Source organism: Biomphalaria glabrata, chromosome 16 (genome assembly GCF_947242115.1).
Source record: "Biomphalaria glabrata chromosome 16, xgBioGlab47.1, whole genome shotgun sequence".
Lineage (NCBI taxonomy): Eukaryota > Metazoa > Mollusca > Gastropoda > Planorbidae > Biomphalaria > Biomphalaria glabrata.
The window spans coordinates 12,935,390-12,959,026 of NC_074726.1; the positions used below are offsets into that span (position 1 = coordinate 12,935,390).

General features: G+C 39.4%; 1 protein-coding gene across 1 annotated transcript in view; it reads left to right on the plus strand.

Annotated features, from left to right (window-relative positions):
- The window catches only part of LOC106050375 (BMP-binding endothelial regulator protein-like), a 123,761-nt gene that overhangs the window by 20,090 nt on the left and 80,034 nt on the right, over positions 1-23,637 (plus strand). The window contains exon 2 of the mRNA XM_056014485.1: positions 4,959-6,036. Within this exon, the coding sequence (XP_055870460.1) occupies positions 4,959-6,036 (1,078 nt within the window). The remainder of the gene's footprint in view (positions 1-4,958; positions 6,037-23,637) is intronic.

The following is a 23,637-nucleotide window of genomic DNA, read 5'->3' on the forward strand; positions in this document are numbered from 1 at the left end:
GGTTTATCGTAAATTTCGGAGGGGGTTTTAAAATCAACCCCCCCTCCCCCTTGCTATGCTCTTGGACTTTGGGAATTGTCGTTAACATTTATTTTTTCTTTTGTTTTATAGAAGGGTTGGAGATTTAACTGCAGAACTCCCTGGTAGGGTTTTAAACTCAAAACCCTCATGGCTGCGCTTGGGCAAGTGATGGTTTAGTATTAAAATCTCTCCTAACATAAACAAAATCAAAGAAAAAAATCAGTCACTAAATTCCCCCATGATATATATATATATATATATATATATATATATATATATATATATATATATATATATTCAATATATATATGTTCAATATATATATAATAAATGTCGTCCTATAATAACAAGTTATCGTTTTGAATTGTAAAAGCCAGTTAGAGAAAAGAAGTCATATGAGTTGATCTTCTTCAGTAGGACACATAATATTGAGAGAGAGAGAGAGAGAGAGAGCGAGAGAGAGAGAGAAAACATAGTTCTGGTTTCACTATTGATGTAATACACTAATCCTATACTCTTAAGGGAGCAATTCTTGTATGTATGTATGTATGTATATATATTTATATTTATATATATTTATATATATATATATATAAATTTTATTTCGAAAACGGCTCTAACGATTTTCTTTAAAATTTCAAGGTATGTGCATATTAGTGAGAAAAAAATTCTCAACTCATTGGCCACATCGGGAAAACTCGAGGTCGACCGTTATATCAGTTTGAAAATGCCTCATTATCGAAAAATTAATTTTGGCTAGAATGTTTTATGAATGAAAATTTTCCATGACGTAAACGGGAAAAACGCTGTTTACGTCACTAGGCTTACCGCAGTATACTAAAATATTTCTTTGCAAACAAGAACGAGTTTTAAAGGATCAATAGACCTAATTAAACATTTGCGCACCATCTTACTGTAGATTGATTTATTATAGAACTATGAAAGAAAAGTAATGAAATTAAATGTGCCGATATATGATTAGTTATTGTGTTTTAAGTGCTTAATAAGTTGTTTACACTTTAATTGTGTAGAGCGGTGTAGATACATTTTACTTTGTTGTTTATTTTGCTGGTGACCTCCAGCTGTCTCGTTCTGAGGTTGCATGCAACCATGTGCTCTCTTCTATGTCAGCTAAGTCAAGTTTGCACCATAAGCTGGTCTTTTAAGGGTTTCGGTGTTACGTCGACCACTTTTTTGCTCACCAAAAAAGACTGCCTTTGGCATGCGTTCGTCTGAGATTCGTCTCCCATACAGGATACTGCTCTTTCCAGCGTAACTGTCAGACTTAAAGAATTCCCTCTATACAAAGGCCGCGGATACACATTTGAGACCAAAAGAAAATTTGCTGCCGAGGACAGACGCAGACGCTAAAAGAAAATCTTAATCGAGCATCGCGGACAATGGTTATGCTTGCCCTGGATGTGGCAAGATATGTAGGTCACAGCTGCAATCCTCATTAATTTTCGGACTCTAAGACAAGCCTTATTATTATTATTATTTTGCTGGTGAATTATTACCATGTGTTCATGCTTCAGTGTCTACCTCTCCTGTACCAAAACAAAGGAAATGGTCATAACACAGCTTCTATACGCCTTACTTGCTCACACTAAACATGATATCCATCTAGCGGTCAACGAGTTTGCGTACACTGCAGCCTCTTTTGATTTAACTATAAACCTCGGTAAAAAGCTTGGAGTTAGGGCCAGGAGAGATCTGAATGGATGGATGTGTAAAAGCAGGCCATAGCACCACTAGGATGGATGGATGGCAAAAGCCGGTATGAACTTCCTATAGTCCGACAGTCAGGCTGGGCAGGGCACGTAACCCGTATGGGTAACGAGCATATTGTTTGGCGTAACAGAGGTGCCCCACGGAAACGTTTCTTTAGAAAACTAATGCCATGATTTAAGTCTAATAAGAAAAAATGCGCCATTTTACTTTGTCACTAAGTGCATGTTTTACCCTATAACGTAGAGAAGTTACATTGCAAAGACTTTCTTTCAAGCCAATAATAGTAAGCCTACAATAGTTTTACGCAAAAGATGGATTGTAAAACTATAAGACGGACGTGAGCTGTAGTTTGTCTAGACTGTAGGAGGACTTAAAAGACTTTAAATTTAATCGACATGTACAATTAGGCCTACAATTAGAACTAACAGAACACTAAAACAACTCTTCAGATTAGTAGTCTTTATCCGATCGTTCATTTTCGTAATTACAAGAATATTCCCAAAATGACTTCGGGTATATAACCTTCCGAAATTATTTAACAGAGCGAGGTTCGGCCACCTGGTACAAAAATATTCTCAAAATGACTTCGGGTATATATCCTTCCTTAACAAATTATTCATCCGAGCGAGGCTCGGTCACCTGATATTGATATGTTTAATTGCTACCGTTTCATCATAGGCATAGAATAGCCAGACGTGCACCAATCGTTTTTTTTTTCTTTTTATACAATCAGCCAATAGGGGTGGGAATGCCTAATTTTAGAACCGTTTCTTCAATCCTTGTTAGCTGAGCGGTCGTGTGGAATGCACTTCTGCCGGTCGTTACGATGGTACCGAGCTCGTCCCATGTTCAGTGTCTCTCTGGTGGGAGCAAGAAACTTCATTTCGCAAGAAACGTCCAGAAATTTTTTTTTTTGTAATCTGATCTGCGAGATAGATCTATAGCGCCACCCTTTGATCAGGAAACATGAAAAGGACCAAGTTGCCTGTGTGTAGTCGCTGAATGCACTCTTTATTTTGTGTCTGTTCTATTTATGTGTATGTTTCTGTGAAGCTGTGAGTCTCGGAGTCTCAAGATTTGAAGCAAGAAGAGTGGCCAGGGTGGAAGAGCGCCGAACTAACAAAAAGCTGAGAGAAGTAGCATGCCTATCTGCAACTGACCATACCTACCCATGCCACATATGCGACCGACTTTCTAATGCGAGGATTGAATTTAACAGTCATCTTCGAGTTCATAGGAAATGAGAAATGTCCTCCATCTTCGATCACGAAGGAGAAGCTCTAGGCCTATATGTTTCTGTTATGTTTATTCTAAGACTGCTTTCTAATTTGTAACAATTTTAGGAGCCGCCGCCACTGTTTGACACCTCTCTCCCCATTGACGCTACACGATGGTGTTTCTACAAGTGATTTACTGTCTCCTTCAGTCCCAGGTCAGAGTCACACTTTTAGAAACACAGTCTGTTATGCAAGAAAGTCAAAGAAAAAAAAATAAAGCAGACGACAGCTGAGAGTGTGTGTGTGTGTGGGAGGGGGGGGGTGTGGAGTTTGGAAGCGGATAAAAAAAAAATCGGAAAAAAAGGGGTTGGGGAATCAAATATTTATGGCGGGGAATTTTTGGTCTGGATGTGAACCTGGCTAAAAACAAAGTTAACAATTTTACTTTACAACTTCAAATTTTGTATTCCCGATGACGACATGTGGCAAGGGGGCGGGAGGTGAAGTGGTATAAGAAACCAATGGATTCTGTCATTCTAAAATATTAACACAATTTTCCTACAAATTTGTAAACATATTTTGTTAGTCGGATGCTTTTTAAAAATAAAAATTATATATGTGTATAAACTATGCAACGTTCTCTCTCTCTCTCTCTCTCTCTCTCTCTCTCTCTCTCTCTCTCTGAAAACAAAGTTATTTACTAAAAGATAAAGAGAACTCGGATGATAATTGTAACCATTGACTTCCCGTGAGAGCGAGAATGGACTACAATAGGGCCACACTTTGTTCTCAGTGTCTATATAACAGAATAACAATGAGATGCCCTTGTGTCTTAGTGAACAGATCACTCCATATGACCCTCAGAGAGCCCTGCGTTCAACGGACTCAACGCTCCTAGTGGTGCCACGTTTCTCCCTCAAAAGCTACGGTCTGCGGGCTTTTTCAGTGCACGGACCAAAGGTTTGGAACTCACTCCCCATTGATCTCAGACAAACAACAAACTACACTACATTCAAGAAGAGCATTAAGACCTATCTGTTTACAACTTTTTTAGATTAGTTTGTCATTTTAGCTCTCGTGTTTGTGTTTGTAATGTTATCATAGCGCCTTGAGCCTACATTTTTTTTGTTAACAGCGCTTTATAAATACAATTATTATTATTATCAACGAAGGCACCTAACATTTAATATCTTCTGCTTCTCTATAACGTGCTGTTGTTTTTCACCAACTCAACCCTCGAATCACTCGCTCTGCCTTGAAGCATTTTGTTATAGCTCGTACATAAAGAGATACAACTCAACCTTCGAATCACTCGCTCTGCCTTGAAGCATTTTGTTATAGCTTGTACATAAAGAGATGCAACTTAAAGGAAGGAACTCATAAACTCCTACTACAAAGAGTAGCATTAAACTAGAAGCAAAACCAGAGCCAAATCGTATTTACAATAGCAATAACTGTAAACAAAACAACTGAGCTCTAATCTCTTGCATGACCTAAACGTTGGAATTGAAGGAATGGGAAAGATTTGATGTCATGTAGGGGGGAAAAAGGTTTTTTTTTTTTGGGGGGGGGGGGGAGAAGGACAGTCCACTTCATTATTTGTTTCTGTTTATTCCTATGCTAATTTTTTTTTTAAAAGTCTTATTTAAAATGTATGTGCGTTCATATGTGTGTTTGTTTTTAGTAAGAGTGACGATGACAGTGACAAAGAAGATGTCTAGTAGTTATGGACACTTAAACATCCTAGGTTAGTTGATTTTAATAGACGAGACAGTATCAGTGTGTTTCTTTTTTTTTTTATTTCGCCAACCTGTCTATTTACCTGCATTGCTTACCAAAACAGCGAATCTAAGGGTGAATCCATTGGGGTGCCGCCAGTGAGTTTTTGTGAAAACACTAACTTTCTTTGTAATCTTATTCATTTACATTTTTCGATATTGAATAGTATGGTTTTCATTTTTATTTGTACAATTTTTGTTTCATTTGTAGGTCAAAGATGTCACAATTCAAGGTCACGAAGCCCATCTATTTTTAATTGCATCAATGGCTTCTGGCGACAAAATATTCATTCCTCAAAGCTATAAGTGCAGGATGAAACGCCTTGGGGCGTGCAGCGCCTGCGTACAGGCTGACACCAAGGTGACGTCTTGCGTCATGTTCAGCAAAGCTTACGTGATACTCTACAGTCCGCTCATCGAGCCCAGGTTGTCGGACACTTCCTGCAGATGCCCTAAAACATCCGGACGGCGGACGAGAACTTTGTGTGACTATTCCAACACATCTTGCAGACAGCTAGACATTTGTAATAAAATGTCTCATACTTTATGTAGAAAACTCCATTCTGCACAAGATTATTGGGATGTTTCAAGCGAAAAGTGTAGGATTCCTGACATGACTTCCTTGTCGATTAGCTCTACCCGTAAAATACGAGAAACGGACTTCAACTTCTCTTGTGATCTATGCACTTTGGTTCTAGCATTCATAGTGTTAAAACCATGTCCCTATGTTATTTATTTGAAGATTTCTCTAAGCCACTGCATCCTCTCACAAATAGAAAGATGCTTTCCCCTTATTCACCTATGTCAACCAACAAATGCCTTGTATAAGCTTATATTGACCAGGACACCAAGGCTGATGGACGAATGCAAAAAGGCTACCAGCCACCAATTAACCAACAATGTCCACCAGTTTGAGCACGCATCTTTAGGCCTGCAGAACTCATGCATGAGCTCTGCCCTCACCCAGCGTACTTCTACCATGGCGCCCAGAGTGGCAGCTCACCACCAGCATTCAGCGACCTGCCCAAGTACCAATAACACACTTCAGGCCAAAGGCTTGAGCAACAAACACAACGCTGTAGATGCTCGCGCGCTAACGTCGTTGGAGAAGTGCAACAAAGAACTAAAACACTGCAGAAAGGCGCGAAAACGAAACTCCCAATTATCGATTGTACCCAATACTCCTTCTCCCCCGAGGGCCCAGCTCTTTAGTCCTCTACAATTTGTGATAATTCTATGCTATATCATTTCTGTTGGATTTACTGCGGTATCGTCACAGAGAGTTATAGGTAGGTTTACTAATGTATAAATCGTGATTGTGATTGTTGTTTGAGTCAGTTTTGTCTGTGCTTGTATTTTGTTGGAATGTGGTTTTAAAAATGTGAATTTCGTAGATATTTTGATTGTTAAAATTTCACATGGGACTCATTTCTTATCTTATCTTTTTTTTTTTTAGGCTCGCAGTCCTTTCTCTTTTGATATCAAATCTTTAAATTAAACTAAGTTTCACTTTTGTTTTTCCAAACCATTACTTGCAGTACCATAAGAGGCGTAGTGAGCAAAGCGTGCACCCGGGGCAAGGCACTTTATTGGCGCCCCCACCCCCATTTTCCATGAACATCACATAGAAATATAGGCTGAGTGTGGAGACCCCTGTACGTGGCGCCCGCGGCATCGTGCCCCCCTTGCCTCCCACACTACACCCCTGAGTACCAGGTATTTAGGCATTCAGGGAAACAAAGGAGGCTACAGGAAAAAGGGTTTATGTAGGCCTAAAGCCGACTATATATGCTACCGCTAATCGCTAAATACGATATTTTATAGAATATGCTAAATGCTTTCAACCACAATTGGAATTAACTTTTCTATTTCTTACGTTGCCAAGGACTATGCAGATACCAACCGTGCGCACGTGACGCATGCGCCAAAAGTGGCGCATTTGACCACAAGAAAAAAAATCAAGAAATAGCAAAAAAAAAAAAAAAAAATGATAATAACCAACTTTTAGAAAAAAAAAAGTTTCACGGGAATTTAAGTTGCTTGCTATTACAACGCCAAAATTGTCCGAAATGTTTATAAAACTAATCTAACCAAAAAAAAAAAAAAACTAACACATTGGATTAATATATGATTTTGAAATAGTGTTTCTAATTGGTAGTATAGGTACATTATGTTAGTTAACCTTGGAAATTTTATGCTACTGATTTAAGCTTTTTGTTATTAGAAAAAAAATGATTACAATGTCAACATTTTTAAATACCTTATTGGCCTTAAGTCACTCTAAGGAAAAACCAGATGGCCAGACATATTTGAGGACGCAAAGTCATGTCTGGGAAATCATCAATTAAATAAAGTGAACTAAAGGAAACTAAGCCGTGAATGACTGTTAGAGTGACTGGAACTGTCATCTTGCTTTATGCCTGTCAAGTACTGGTGCGAGCAAACATTTTCATTCACGAAAATGATCAAAAACAAAATGAGGTCACGAAATTTACTCTTAATATTAGAAGTATGGTGAAAGCAAAGCAAATTTTAAAAATTTGCTAAAGCTACTTTAATTTAATTTAATTTAGTGTATAGGTAATACAGAAACATGCATTTATAATTTTAATTTATTGTTTGAAACAATAAATTAAAATTATAAATGCAAACTACAAATGTCAACAAAGACAGAATAAATAAGAAAAGTTTATTTATTTATTAAGTTTCAATACCCTCCTCTACTCTTTACTACACACAAATATGTATAACAAACCAAATATATATAACAAACCAAATATGTATAACAAACCAAATATGTATAAGTAACCAAATATTTGATAAAAACCTACTAGAACTAAGAGTGATACATCTGAATCAGAAGGGAGAAATATTGGCGCATGGAACCAAAAGGTTGGCCACCCCTGTATTAGATTAACAAAACTTATTCACGTAAATTGTGTAATGTCGATTTAAAAGATTTTATAATATGCCGGTTAGTTGTATACTTTTAGCCCACAATTTTAAACATGCATTGAGAATAATAATTACAACCACGCAATGTTGAATTCGATGTAGATTCTACACTATCAACTTGTTTCTCTAGTGAACTGAGAGTTTTACCTTTAATAATGTAGAATGTACATACGTTTCGTGGATGACATCGCTCTGTCAGTGTATGTGTTTCATTGTATTTTGAATGTCAGTGATAGACAGTCCTTCACACTTTATCGACAGATTGTAACGAGGATGCAATCAATGGCCTTATTGTCCAAAATCAAAATGTCACAAATGTAACGAGTCATCAAACTAAGCCACTCTTTTTTTTTTTAAATCACTACTTGTACTTGACAGTGGGTCGCATCATCTACTTTGTTGGACCGCACGCGGCCCGCGGGGTCCTAGTTCACCCACCTTTGAACTATCATGTTGTCATCGTAAGGCAATAGCGACATACTTATAATTTATTTATCTGCTTTTCTTTTTAGTATTCTAAGTCTGTCCATTCAGCTGAGGGTCTTCTCTGTCCATCCATCATGTTTTATGTCTTAGGGTTAGGGGCATTCTCTGAGGGTTAGGGGCATTCTCTGAGGAGGTTATTTGTGTACATCTGTAACACTCCATCTCCACACACTCATAGATCATACATTTTGTGTTTTTTTTTGTACAAACGCGGCGTCGGTCTCTCGGCGCCCCGTGTCTCTACCGTGACTCTACCGTTCCTTATCCGTACGGCGATCACGTCATTGTCCGACGAGGGTCACCAGTTAACGCTGAAGGATGACTTCTGTTAAGCTTTGGCTAATCCGTCATTTGTATGTCAGCAGTTTTTTTTTTCTCTTTTACAGACTTAATGTATTACATGGATAGATCAACCGCTCTGTGGAGTGTAAAGGAGAGGGGGGGGGGAGAGTAAATGGGCAAATAAAACATAGTAATGAGGGGGAGGGGAGAACCTCTTTTATGGTCGTTATAACTCTTACCATGTCCTTTTAATGATTTAATGACCAGTGCTTCCCAAACCTTTTCCTAAATGGAACACTTCGCACAGTCTGAGTATTTAGCGGAAGAGTTTGCTTTTTTTTTTAAATAGAGATTAATTCACGTGTTGGTCAACTAGTTAATTATTCCAGTAGTTCATGGAACAAGTATATCATTGGTGCCTCCCCTATGGTAAACACTGTTTGAGACTGATTGAAAGGACGTAGATACTATCTCATGGTTCTAGACCAATTTAAAAATACAGAAAGCGGAACACTTATGGAATCCAATACATGCTAATAATGTTATCAAACTATAATGTTATCATAAAGATTGATTTGCTCTAAATGTGTACGATTGTGATGAAAAAAATGAAATACTAAAGATTTGCATAAAATAATTGGATTTTTTTTGTGGGGTAAGCTTTTAGTAGGCATTTGACATCTGTAGGTATTAGGCAGAGTGCTGTGATACTAGTGCCTAGTCAGAGTGCTTTTTGTTCTTTTAGAGACGAGGCAGAGTGCTAACTGTGCTACTAGGCTCAAGTCAATACGCTTACTGTGCTCTTAGAGAATAGAATTCTTATTGTGCTAATATGCCCTAGGCAGAGTGCTAACTGATCTAATGAGCCTTAGGCTAAGTGGGCAGATGGCTAAAAACGATGGGGGTGAAATGGTAGAGATAAAAAAGAGAGAGAGAGAGTGAGGGTGTGGCGCGTGATTTAACATAAATTCCCTTCATTCTTGAAACTTAAAAAACGGGGCGCTACAAAATGTTCCTTCTCACAATAAGAACGTTAAGTTAAGTGCGTATGCACATACCACTTTAAGTTCCCTTTCAGACCTTGCTATCTATAGAGCAGAGAATGTATAGGTCATCTGTTTCTGTGGCGGAAACGAGCGTAAACGAGAAATCATGTGGCCATCACAATGACCAACCGCCTTTACGTTTTCCTCAACTAATTTCAGAGATCGATGGACTCAAAAGGACCATAAAGATACAAAAAATAAAAATCCATGTCTTCTCCAGGATTCGACCCCAGGACCCCTCGGTTCGAAAGCCACCAGTTAATGACGTTTCATAATATTGTGTCACGTCTCTAAGTAGTAGTAGTTTTTGGTTCGAACCTTGCCAGATGCACTCCCTATTCCCTATTCTTCTATTTATGAGTGTTAATTTGCGGATTAACCAGTAGGTACTTCATTTGTTTTTACTTCTGCTGTAAAAGATATACAAACTGGTCGGTGGAGGGGGGCGTAGGTTGCAGTTTAAACGTTTGCTACTCTCCTGCGTGTTAAAATAAAGAAGGTGTTAGACGTCACGCTAACGAGATGTCCATGCATTATAAGCGCATTAATTCCTGAAGACATTCCCTGAAGACATTACTAAATCAACCGTTCTTGGCTCGCAAAGCAACATGGCGCCCCGTCGACACTTTCCCGGCGCCCTGCCATGGCTTGTCGCAATCCAAAAAAAAAATACATTTATTTCATTAGGCGACACTTTGAAAATAAAAAAATCAAATAAAATCCGAAGCCAAATCGTATTATCCACAACATTTAGTTCTAGGTTTGAAAAGAACAAACTTCATGCATGACTGCCCGTAGCAGAGTGTAACACTTGTATCCAGACGTCGGTGACTGAAACAGTAATTAAACCTTTTTACAAATTGCGATAATGAGGAGGTCGATTAGCAAGAGGGCTGTACCGTGGTGCAGTTTTGTTGGCAGGCCTTTCACATGAGCTGAACAATCGTGTCGACAGTCTATGTAACAAACTTCATTTTTGTTGGTTAGCGCCCGAGTGCCAAGTTATGGACAACAACAAAAAAAAAGCCACACAGGTGACAGTCTTCTGTGTGAGAGTGTTTGTGTGGGAGAGGTCTGTACTAGTCATCGCTACTAAAGACTAAGTCTTTTCTCGCCAGTTGAGGATGATAATTTGATCCGTAGAAAAAACAAACAAACAAGAAAAACGTTTTAAAAATACTTTAAAAAACAACGACAAAGCTTATACGAAGTGTAATTGAATCAATTAGTTTGGATCAGTTTTTAATTAAATTTGTAAATAAATCTGTGCGGTTAGAAAAATGTTTCCAGGTGTTTTTTGTTTAGTGGTATTTCATGGTTTTAGCTTTCTCACTACACTATGATTCTATCCCTTATATGGACTAGTTGGGAAGAGGGGAAGGGTTAAAAGAGATATCTGTGTGAATGTTACCGTGATAGTTTTTTTTTAAAAAGCATTTATTTCAAAAGTGGAATGACCTGATATCAAACTCATGGCTCAAGCCTCCTTGAGCCTACATATTAACCACTCTGCTAGTGAGGTGCTATTGAAAATAGAAACCCGTATAGTTATCTATTGTTTGTTTTTTCAAACTTACTTTAAAGCGGCGACCTATGAAGAGGACTAATTCAGCTTATACCACTACTTTAGCCAAGTAAAATTTCTTTCTCCTTGTTCAAAAATACCAAACAAATGATTAATTACCAAATAGTTAATTAACTAATTGGTTATCTTTCTTTTATTGATTCTCGTGTTGTCAGGCAAAAGAAATAATTATGCAAACATTCAGCTTGAGCCGAGATTAGGTGTCGGAGAAATAACGTGTAGAAACTTTTTACTAGACAGAGTTAAAATAAGCTTTGTAATAACTGTCTACCAATACGATATTTCAGTGATATGCAAACTAGGTCACGTTGACTAATCTGTCACGTGGCGCGATGCTATCTGGCCCTTCGATATTTCTGCACCCAGGGGCATAATGAAGCCGCAAAATATCCAAAAGTTTAAAATCCAAATCTTTACCGAGATTCTAACACGAGACTTTCAGGCTCGGAAGCCAACCGCTTTACCGCTCAACCACTACGTCCTTTACCACTCAACCACTACGCCCTTTACCGCTCAACCACTACGTCCTTTACCGCTCAACCACTACGCCCTTTACCGCTCAACCACTACGCCCTTTACCACTCAACCACTACGCCCTTTACCGCTCAACCACTACGCCCTTTATCACTCAACCACTACGCCCTTTACCACTCAACCACTACGCCCTTTACCACTCAACCACTACGCCCTTTACCGCTCAACCACTACGCCCTTTACCACTCAACCACTACGCCCTTTACCGCTCAACCACTACGCCCTTTACCACTCAACCACTACGCCCTTTACCACTCAACCACTACGCCCTTTACCACTCAACCACTACGCCCTTTACCACTCAACCACTACGCCCTTTACCACTCAACCACTACGCCCTTTACCACTCAACCACTACGCCCTTCACCGCTCAACCACTACGCCCTTTACCACTCAACCACTACGCCCTTTACCGCTCAACCACTACGCCCTTTACCGCTCAACCACTACGCCCTTTACCGCTCAACCACTACGCCCTTTACCGCTCAACCACTACGCCCTTTACCGCTCAAACACTACGCCCTTTACCGCTCAACCACTACGCCCTTTACCGCTCAACCACTACGCCCTTTACCGCTCAACCACTACGCCCTTTACCGCTCAACCACTACGCCTTTTATCGGTTCATTGGGCTCGACAATTTTCGTAGTATTGGGCCCCGTTAGACATTTGTCGGAGATGTGTCCCCTTGGCCGAAACAAAGTTGAGCACCACTTCTTTGATCCCCTTGTCCTTGATCACCACCTCCTTGAGCACCACTTCTGGCCAGACGACTTTCCACCAAACAAAGGAGCCCAGAACTGAAGACAGCACACTTTATGGCGGCTACTGGTCTCAGAATGTATGAATCGTTAAGAGCCAGTAGACTTAATAAATACAACGACACTGGCCTGTCATGAATTATGGAATTAAACATTAACTCGCTGCATTAAAAATGCATAAACATTTCACTAGACTTATACCTGGCGCAGGTAATTGTGTCGCCAGGTAATTGTGTCGCCAGGTAATTGTGTCGCCAGGTAATTGTGTCGCCAGGTAATTGTGTCGCCAAGTAATTGTGTCGCCAGGTGGAACTGTCACGGGCGTAGCTAGGGATTTGAGGGCCCGGGGGGGGGGCTTGACCTCTTTAAGGGCCCCTGCATTTTGACATTCTACATCATGACATGAGCTAATGGTGTAATATTTAATGTAAAAAAAAATGTGGACACTCATTTGGCGGAGGAAATGCTCCCAGCGTGGCACCTCCTTGGAAACGTCCGCCCGGGGAAGTGGAAAGGCGAAGTACGTGAGCAAACATGGCGACCAGTGAGCTACCACTGTATGCTCTTGCGAGTGTACCTGCACGTGGTGGGGATGTGAGAAAGGCTTGATAACCAGTTCGAAACCCACCGCTTCGTTCCCCAATGGGGGCCATACGGGTGGTGATAGTCACCACACGGGTGCGGTGTCACGTTATAGGCATATGGAGCCCCCCCCTTCGGCCTCGCATGAGAGGAGGAACTCATGACGTGGCCTGGAGGACCGTGCAACATGACAAGCCGGGTGTGATTAAATGATCACCTAGTCGCCTGGGGACTCCAAACAGAGGGGTTGATGAAGAGCCAATTTCTCATCCTGGCCACGGGATAAAATCCTTTCCAAAGTCACAGGGTTCATAAAAGGGATGCGGTCATCTCGAACCATACGTGGACATCTATACGGACACTCATTTGGGGACCCCTCAAGTGGGGGCCCAATGAGATTTTCAAATTTGGACACCCCCCCTCACCCCACAATAGCTACACCACTGAGTACTGTCACCATGTTGTTGTTTTTTTACACAGCCTACAGTCGACGTCTTCAAATAGTAGCGACAACATTTTTTTGTTTTTGTAAAAGCAGACACTTCAATGGACCTCATTCAACAATCGTAAACAAACAACATTTAGCCACGTGATAATATTGATAAAACAATGAAAAAAAACTGTCACATGATAGACACATATTAAAAATTAGATCGTAATTTGTATAGAAGAGATAGAGAATCACGTGGCTAAATATTGTTTGTTTACGATTTTTATTTTTTATAGCTTTTTTTTTGTGTGATTTGTGAATGAGGTCAATTGATCACACTTGATTTTTTCTTGCGAACCGAATTTTTAGAAAAGACTTACACATCTTGTTATCTCCGCCTGCACCAAAGAGCGCATGAGCTATTGTACATAGAAGCGTTGTTTGTTCTTAAGTTGGTGCCTAGTTCTCAAAGTGAATCTCGTTGACCTGGCTTCAGAACGAGACAGCTGGAGGTCACTCACAAAGACGGCGGGATACACATTTGAGACCAAAAGAAAATCCGCTGCCGAGGACAGAGGCAGACGGCGAAACGAAATTCTTAACCGACCATCGGCGGACAATGGTTATGCTTGCCCTGCTAGATGTGGCAAAATATGTAGATCACAGCTGAAGCTGCGTAGTCACGGGAAATACTGCATTCCTCATTAGTCTTCGGACTCAAAGACAAGCCTTATTAGTTCTCAAAGTGAATTTCTAAAAATAAAAAAAAATTAAATTAAAAAAAAAACAATGTCGCTATTTTATATCTCAAAAGTTCATTACTTTAAAAAAAACACAACTCAAGACTACATGTAGAGAAGATTTTTTTTTAATCTGCTGAGATTGAATCCACGGTCTATCGCTTCCAAAATGCACACGTTTATATCACGTAGCTCCAAGGAAGGTCGTTGGGCCACCTGTGTTGAGTTTTTTTACGTCACGCCTTGTGATTTAGGTCAACTGCGGTTCCAAAACGAGTCGTCCCTAGACATGCTCCATGATGTCACCCGCCAGACTTATTTTGATGTCTGCCTGGCTTTTTTTTTTTTTTTGACCTGGTTCTGTGGCGTGAAATTTGTTTTAAAGCATCCGCTTTGTCTTCCTTCAGTAATAAATGTCTCTGTTATGGTCGGAGTGCAGCGGGGTGCAAATGTAAGTGGTGCCAATGTAAGTGGTGCCAATGTAAGTGGTGCACATATGTGTGTGGAATGGAAGTGACGTCAGAGAACCAAGGAAGCCGAAAGGGTGAAATAGTTGTAAATATAATTTACATTGTTTATCAACGTATGAAGATTAAATGATGTATAGAACTAAGAGTTGCAGGTCTTTGTTCAAGAGTTTAATATGCTCGTAACAGCCATCAACATGAATGCATACAGTTCTGTCACGGAGTAAATAAATCAAACCTGCAGGACATCAGGTGATGGAGGCGAGCATGTTTCCAATTCGTTACCGCCGTGGTGACAGCCCAAAGCGCAAACCACATGACCAGGCGGCTATTTATGTTGCATCAGTTGAAACATAGTTTAATATTGAGCCCTACACATACCTTGGCAGCATCAGAACAAACGTGCCGAATAGGAAAGGCACGGAGCATTTTCCAAAGGCTGCAGCCTATTTGGACAAGCCAAGCCATTGGACTTGAGACAAAAATACCCCTTCTTAAAGCAGTTGTCATCCCAATAGCAACATATGCATGTGAGACATGGAAGTCACCTTTGAGTGAAAGTCTAATGCCTCCTTCTTGTTGACATTATTTTATGTTTCAAACGAAAGAGCTGAAAAGATTTGATTCTGAAGAACAAATATAATCATGTAACTTTTCAAAAACACAGCCTACCACTTCCTTTATTCTGTACACCGGATACACGACAAGCTATTTATAGTTCTTTACGTCATCTGTGAACATTTCCGATAATCAGAACACACACACACACAGAGAAAAAAAAACGAAAAACTCAATGAGTGAAACCTAAGTGTTCCACAATCAACAACTTTTTTTTTTAAAAGCAAGCATAAAGAGCAGGGGCGGACTGGCTATATGGGCATTTGGGCTAATGCCCAGTGGGACGGTACCCAAATGGGCCGGCACGGCCACCGAAATAGTCGCATCGATGCAAATTGTTAAAGGTTTTATGATATTCTCTCATAAAAGGGCTCTCTGAGCTTCATGTTTAAAAACCAATCTCTCACAGACTCTACATGTAGAACTAATTTAATTTAACACATTTTCGGAAATAATGTAATAGCCTTCATTCGTAGAGTGTGCTACGAGTAGCCTACGAGTAGGCTTCATCCTTTTAGGGCCTACATACTAAGCAATTAAAAAGCAACATTAAGGTCGATATGGTTCGGTGTATGCATGCATATCGATACATTATCAAACTTATATAAATGATCTTGAGGACAGGTAGACCTAGAATTAGATGCCCATCATATGATATAGATAGAATGTGTGGGCCGGATTGTATAGAGATGCCCTGGCCGATTTACACACCCATTCCGCCTTTAATAAAGAGTGAAAAAAATACACTAGAACAAAATATATAAACGATATATTCATGTTTGCCAACAACTAGAATTATTATCTAGAATCTAGATGTATCTATGAAATCCAGTTTTAATTACAATATATAACCTAGTGCATAAAATAATTATACTAGTTAAAAAATTTGTATGCAGTATGTCTCGTGGCATAAACAATTAATTTTTTTTTTTTGAAATCTAGATCTCTCTATAAACCATTAGATGACAGGTCTATCACAGACAGAAAGGGAGAAACTATAAAGATGTAAAACAAATCTATTCTGGATGCAAAACTGAACTATTTCCATATAGTTTAAGCCGGTACGGAATGCCAAAACGTCTCTGATGAGCAGATAGCAAGCGGGTTTTTTCCCTTTTTTTTTTTTCAGCGGGAAGTTTGTGTGTGTGTGTGTGTGTGTGTGTGTGTGTGTGTGTGTGTGTGTGTGCTACATTCATTGTATCCAAGGTAGATTTTAATCTAGCAGAAATAATCTGATTCAAGAGGGATATTCTAGTTCAACATTAATCAGGCTTCGCAGGATTATCTTGAGATTAAATAGAATTAAAAAAAAAGGAAACGCAAAATTAAAACAGGATTTAATAAGGAAAAGTAAAGGGGAGGCTACTGTTGGAGGACCGAGTCAAATTAGCTGAGCAAGTTATAACAAGGGCACAAAGGCTCAAAGTTGGGAGCGTGGGCTCTCCAAAGCAGCAAATTTATTTAGTTTGACGTGATGCAGAGGTGCACAAAGATGCAGTGCACACCTTACTAGAGTTAACAGAAAGATGCACACATTTCGATTCAGTTGTCTGCTCTTTAGCTTTAACTAATGAATATTCACATCTGACTAGAGCAACACCTTTAGTAAAATCACTGAATTTAGAAAGCCTTCAGGATAGAAGACTCAAAAGTAAAGTAGTATACATAAAACACTCAACCATAATCTTCAAATACAAAAACAAAATCTAATAAAATACTCAGAAAGACACAAAGATAAAGGCACAGTTCTCGTTCCATATTCTAGGACAAATTTGTACAAATGCTCCTTCTTCCCTAGTGCAACTAGAGCATGGAATGGGTTGCCTGAGCTAGCCAGGAAAACCAATGACGTGGCAGACGCTCAGGAGACACTTCAGGGTATCAGATACATATGTTAGGCAACAATCATGCACATCTATGAGGTCAGTAATTTTTAGTAAAATCTTATTCCAAAAGCAAGTGAAATGTGAAGCAAGAATTGTGTTCTAAGAAAGATTTAAGCCCACAGATATTTTCTCGCCTCAGCCTGGACTGATCCTGGTTTTAAGATGAAGTTAACTTCAACCACTAGATTCAAAGTAAGATTTACGTTAGTCTAAGACAGTGCCGGCGTACAAGGCGTCACCTTTAAAAGGGATCTCCCCATTTGAAAAATGTATAATTTTGAACGAAAGATGCATTGAAATTATTAGGAAATAAGGCAAAAGAAATCACAATTACTACATTTCTTTCTTTACAAATTTAACATGATTTTAGATTTATTAATATTTGTATTAAAGCTCTGGCCTGGGCCTCTACTTAGTCAAGTCTGGCACAGATTATATGCTAGGACATACATTCTAATCATTAGAAGATAAGACTCAAATGAAATGTTCGTTCTATCATTCGTATGTTTTTCATTGGGACTAGAGGCTGTATATATATATATATATATATATAAAATGAGGGCCTGTCGTCCCCTGCTTCACAGCTTTGCTACGCTACTGTCGCTATTACCAAGTTTCAAGTATCATTGACCAACACCAGATCTCCACTCCATCTGTGATATTATCGCATCAAACAGACTGCTCAACATGACAGAAAATACTGGATCACCTACCGATAATATTTGGCACACAACAGGGGAAAACTCAATTCCCCTCAGGGACACTATAAAGCACAGGGGGGAGATAGATTCAGGTCTCTTTTTCTTAGGGTTCCTTTCACCCCGTACTAACGTCATCCCGGGAGGTCCCGCAAATAATTTTTTTTTCTTTTACTTCTTCGGTAAAATTCGCTTGGAGACTGACGCTGCTGGGGTCCTCTTGGACGTTGAGGGATTGTCGAAAGGCTTCAAGCTGTGAAAGCATGATGTGTAAGAGGGGGCCCTGAATGCTACGGCTGCTCTTTTCATTTTGTGCATCCACCCCTTTCCACCCTGTCTTCTGCACCCCCCCCCACCCCATTTATTTTTTTTTCCTCTCTTGTAAAGTTTGTTCCGGTGTATTCTATTACCCCCGTGTCAGTGGCTGATAGCTAGAGTTTGGAGGGAATATTCCTCCTTTTCAGAGCTGCCCATTTAGACAGTTTTTTAATTGACATCTGGGCGACGTGCTAATGCTTCTTGAGTGAATCGACTCTGAGTTAGCAGCTAGACTCCGTACGTCTGCTGACAAAAAAAAAAAGATGAGACATTTATGAATGAGAGACTGATGAATGAACCAAGCGTGATGTTAATAGCCTACGATAGATTCCCGCCATTTTTTTATGGTCGAAGAAAAAAGTTGAAAGGTCTTGTCATCCGTGTGGTACAAGCAGTTCCAGCACAGGTCCGTGACAGCAAGCCCCAGTTACACTTAGGAGGTGATAAAGGAATACTCCACTTTTGTGTTTATTGAACAAATAAGCGTAGCATGCTGTACACAAAGTGAATACACAAATAACTAGAAAATTAACGTGCTTTTTTTTTTGTTACAGTACCTGCCTGAGGAATAGGCATTGGTTGCATTCGTATAGTCAAGAGTAAAATATACAGTACAAAAATATTATATAAAAATATTTTTTTTAATGAAAGTTTATCTAAGAAGAAAAAACGCAAAATCACTGCCATATACCTCAATACTGTAAGAATAAGCTCCCTATTTCCTTATAGAACAAAGTTAATTAATTGCAACTAAATAATTAGCTAATTGGTTTATCTGTTTTCATTGATTCATGTATTCTCAGCGACTATGAATTGTTGTGTACAATTTTAACTTCATCCGAGGATAGGATGTGGGAGAAAAAACGTGTAGAAAATGTTATAAGGGAAACAACTCCAATATACAGTCACATCTTTCGATAAATAGCATTTACTACCCTTTATTCACTAACAAACATAACAATTAAGTACCAATAATTAATAAACTGATTTGTTACTTTTTGATGCATTCATGTGTTACGTAAGGTACACAAAATGTCGCGTACAATTTCAACTTGATCCAAGAATGTGGGAGAAATAACCGAATGTTACCAGACAGACAGAAAGAGTGACTTGATCAGTGGCGTAGCTAGGAATTTGCCATCATTTGGGGGCCTGACCTCTTTTGGGGCCCCTGCATTTTGTGTAATATTTAATATTTATTGCAAAAACAAAAATTGGAACACTCTTTGGGGGCCCCATTCAAGTAGGGGCCCTAGGGGATTTTCAATTTCTCCCCCCCTCCCCCCACCCTAGCTACGCCACTGGACTTGGTAATTCCTATAGCCATGTTATGAATATTATATGCTGTTTCGGTTGTCGTTCTTATGTCTACATGTGCTTGTAACTCGTCGGTAAGAATGTGTTCACGAAATGTGTGTTGTGTAGTCAATCAGTGTATTAAAGCCATTCTAAGCGGACATGCTTTTCGACTCTTGTTATCATTATGTTCATAACAATTTACTACACAGAATGACTACACAACACACATTTCGTGAACACATTCTTACAGACGAGTTACAAGCTTGGATTACATGATTAAGAAACGTATTTGCAATAATATCTGTTAAAGGATTTGTCATGTTACTTTAGCCAGGAACATGTGTTTGTTATATAAATGTAGCCAGGAACATGTGTTTGTTATATAAATGTAGCCAGGAAGATGTGTTTGATATATAAATGTAGCCAGAAACATGTGTTTGAAATATAAATGTAGCTATGAACATGTATTTGACATATTCTTATACACAGGAACATGTCTTTAATACATTAATGAAGCCAGGAACATGTATTTGATGCAATACTATAAACAGGAACATGCATTACAATACGTTACGATTACTCACAATGTTTAGATAGAAAATGACACGTTTCAGTAGACTGAATTGTATTTTTGAGCTCCTTACTAAGGATTCTTTTTTTGTCCCAGTTGTCTTTGATTAAATTACATTCATTTCATTGTGTGTGACAATTCACTGAAAATGAATGTCTTGTTGTCCCCTATCAGCCACTGTTGTCAATGAAATTGGCTCCACTGAACGTTACAGAGGATTCCTAGAGTACAACATTCTTGTTTCATTGACTTTCGGTTTTCACCCATGTTACAGTTCAGTGGAACATTATTTGGGTACAGCAGTGATGCTCAAACCAGGTTCTGCGGGACATGCCTATGACACGGCACTATCCGGCCCCTTGAAGCCCACAGAGCACAATGAAGCCTCAGAGGAGCTTCTTCATAAGATTGGATGTTTCTCTTCTGTTAAGTGTCGAAAGAAAAGTTGGTAATCACTCGCTAGAGCAGGGGCTCTCAACTTGTGGTTCGCGACCTCATTTGGGGGTCGAATGACCATTTGCGAGGCTCGCCTAAGATCATCAGAGAATTGATATTTTTTTAATCGGAAGTTATATATATATATATATATATATATATATATATATATATATATATATATATATATATATATATATATATATATATATATATATATATATATATATATAAATTGTGTTTCTCTAACGAGTTGTAACAAGCATATTTGTACTATAGTACATAGGTTATACATTTATATTGCTGATACCATAGTATTACAAAATAATTCATATTATATTATTATTAAGCAAATTATGAAACGATCGTCAAGTATCAATAAATTAAAAAAATGGGAATAACAAAGATAGATCTAAGATCACTGACATATAGTCAGGGGATACGAATGACACTTTAAGTGAATGTATGATCATTGAACGTACAAGTGATTTTTAGTGGTAGTTACTTCTTTCTTTTTTTTTATAATTGTTGTTCGAAATTTTTGTTACGGACCACATCTCCGTTGTTGCAGAATACTTTTTCAACAACTGAAAATAGGCCTACTGTCCATCAAATGCATCGTAACGCCATTGCGGGCTGAAACATTTCTATGGGTAAGATCTAATCACGTCGAGAAAAAAATTTAACACTAGCTAAATCACATTTACCTAAACCAATGAACGAAAAAAAAATTATGGTTGTATTAGGGGGTCACGGAGCTAAAAAGGTTGAGAACCTCTGGGCTACAGTTAAGTGAGATGTAAGTGGTCATCACTGGGCTACAGTTAAGTGAGATGTAAGTGGTCAGAACTGGGCTACAGTTAAGTGAGATGTAAGTGGTCAGAACTGGGCTACAGTTAAGTGAGATGTAAGTGGTCAGAACTGGGCTACAGTTAAGTGAGATGTAAGTGGTCAGAACTGGGCTACAGTTAAGTGAGATGTAAGTGGTCAGAACTGGGCTACAGTTAAGTGAGATGTAAGTGGTCATCACTGGGCTACAGTTAAGTGAGATGTAAGTGGTCAGAACTGGGCTACAGTTAAGTGAGATGTAAGTGGTCATCACTGGGCTACAGTTAAGTGAGATGTAAGTGGTCAGAACTGGGCTACAGTTAAGTGAGATGTAAGTGGTCAGAACTGGGCTACAGTTAAGTGAGATGTAAGTGGTCAGAACTGGGCTACAGTTAAGTGAGATGTAAGTGGTCAGAACTGGGCTACAGTTAAGTGAGATGTAAGTGGTCAGAACTGGGCTACAGTTAAGTGAGATGTAAGTGGTCAGAACTGGGCTACAGTTAAGTGAGATGTAAGTGGTCAGAACTGGGCTACAGTTAAGTGAGATGTAAGTGGTCAGAACTGGGCTACAGTTAAGTGAGATGTAAGTGGTCATCACTGGGCTACAGTTAAGTGAGATGTAAGTGGTCAGAACTGGGCTACAGTTAAGTGAGATGTAAGTGGTCATCACTGGGCTACAGTTAAGTGAGATGTAAGTGGTCAGAACTGGGCTACAGTTAAGTGAGATGTAAGTGGTCAGAACTGGGCTACAGTTAAGTGAGATGTAAGTGGTCAGAACTGGGCTACAGTTAAGTGAGATGTAAGTAGTCAGAACTGGGCTACAGTTAAGTGAGATGTAAGTGGTCAGAACTGGGCTACAGTTAAGTGAGATGTAAGTGGTCAGAACTGGGCTACAGTTAAGTGAGATGCAAGTGGTCAGAACTGGGCTACAGTTAAGTGAGATGTAAGTGGTCAGAACTGGGCTACAGTTAAGTGAGATGTAAGTGGTCATCACTGGGCTACAGTTAAGTGAGATGTAAGCGGTCATCACTGGGCTAGAGTTAAGTGAGATGTAAGTGGTCAGATCACTCCTCTTGGCGTGAAGCTGTGAGTGTCGGAGCCACGAGATACGAAGCTAGAAGAGTGGCCAGCGTGAAAGAGCGCCGAACCAACAGAAAGCTGACAGAAGAAGCAGGCCTATCTGCAACTGACCAAACCTACCCATACCAGGTATGCGGCCGGCCTTTCTAGCCGAGGATTGGACTTTACAGTTATCTTCATGTTCATCTTCGAACGCGTATGAGGAGCTATATACATATACACATAAGTGGTCAGACATTTTGATCATTCTGCTGGCTCAGTGACCCAGAGTTTGAACATTAAATCGCCTCTGCTTATTTCAGAGAATGCCTTTATGATTTCACTTTTTAACTCTGATGGAAGCGGTTGGGGTGGGGGTGGGGGGTAATTACGTGGCTTTGCCATTTAGCATCAAGCACAGCTTATTAACCGTGGGTATATTAACCGTGGGTATGTTAACCGTTGGTATATTAACCGTGGGTATATTAACCGTGGGTATGTTAACCGTTGGTATATTAACCGTGGGTATATTAACTGTGGGTATATTAACCGTGGGTATATTAACCGTGGGTCTGTTAACGGTGGGTCTGTTAACGGTGGGTATGTTAACCGTGGGTATATTAACCGTGGGTATATTAACCGTGGGTATATTAACCGTGGGTATATTAACCGTGGGTATGTTAACTTGTATTTTAACTATGTTCTCATCTCTCGCTCCCTTCCCCCTCTTCTTCAGTACACAATCTGTCACGGTTGTCCATGTGCTTGCCTAACTCTAGCTGGCAGTCTACCCCAGGAGCTACTTAACCCGAAAGAGTTCCCAAGTGGATCTGTGTTTACAATCAACCTGCAACTAAATGCGGACTGGAAACTTAAGATTGTATCGAGAACAAAGATTATGTTTACTTGATCTCAATACTTCTCAATCTTTAGGACCCATGACCCCAAACTTTTTTTTTTGAAGGAGGTTGGGGGATCGGACTCGCCAATCGACGTTAAAAATGGTCTTTTCTACCTTTACCATCGGCGTAGCAATCGTAGAAAGTGTGTTCATTGCGCCATGGCTGTTGACTAATGGGGGCCTTAGTCCATTGGGTGCATTGAAAGATAGTCGTTTATCACTTATAAGAAGACAAACCAGCATTGAAAGATAGTCATTTATCACTTATAAGAAGACAAACCAGCATTGAAAGATAGTCATTTATCACTTATAAGAACACGTGACAGCAATGAAAGATAGTCGTTTATCTCTTATAAGAAGACGTACCAGCATTGAAAGATAGTCGTTTATCACTTATAAGAAGACAAAC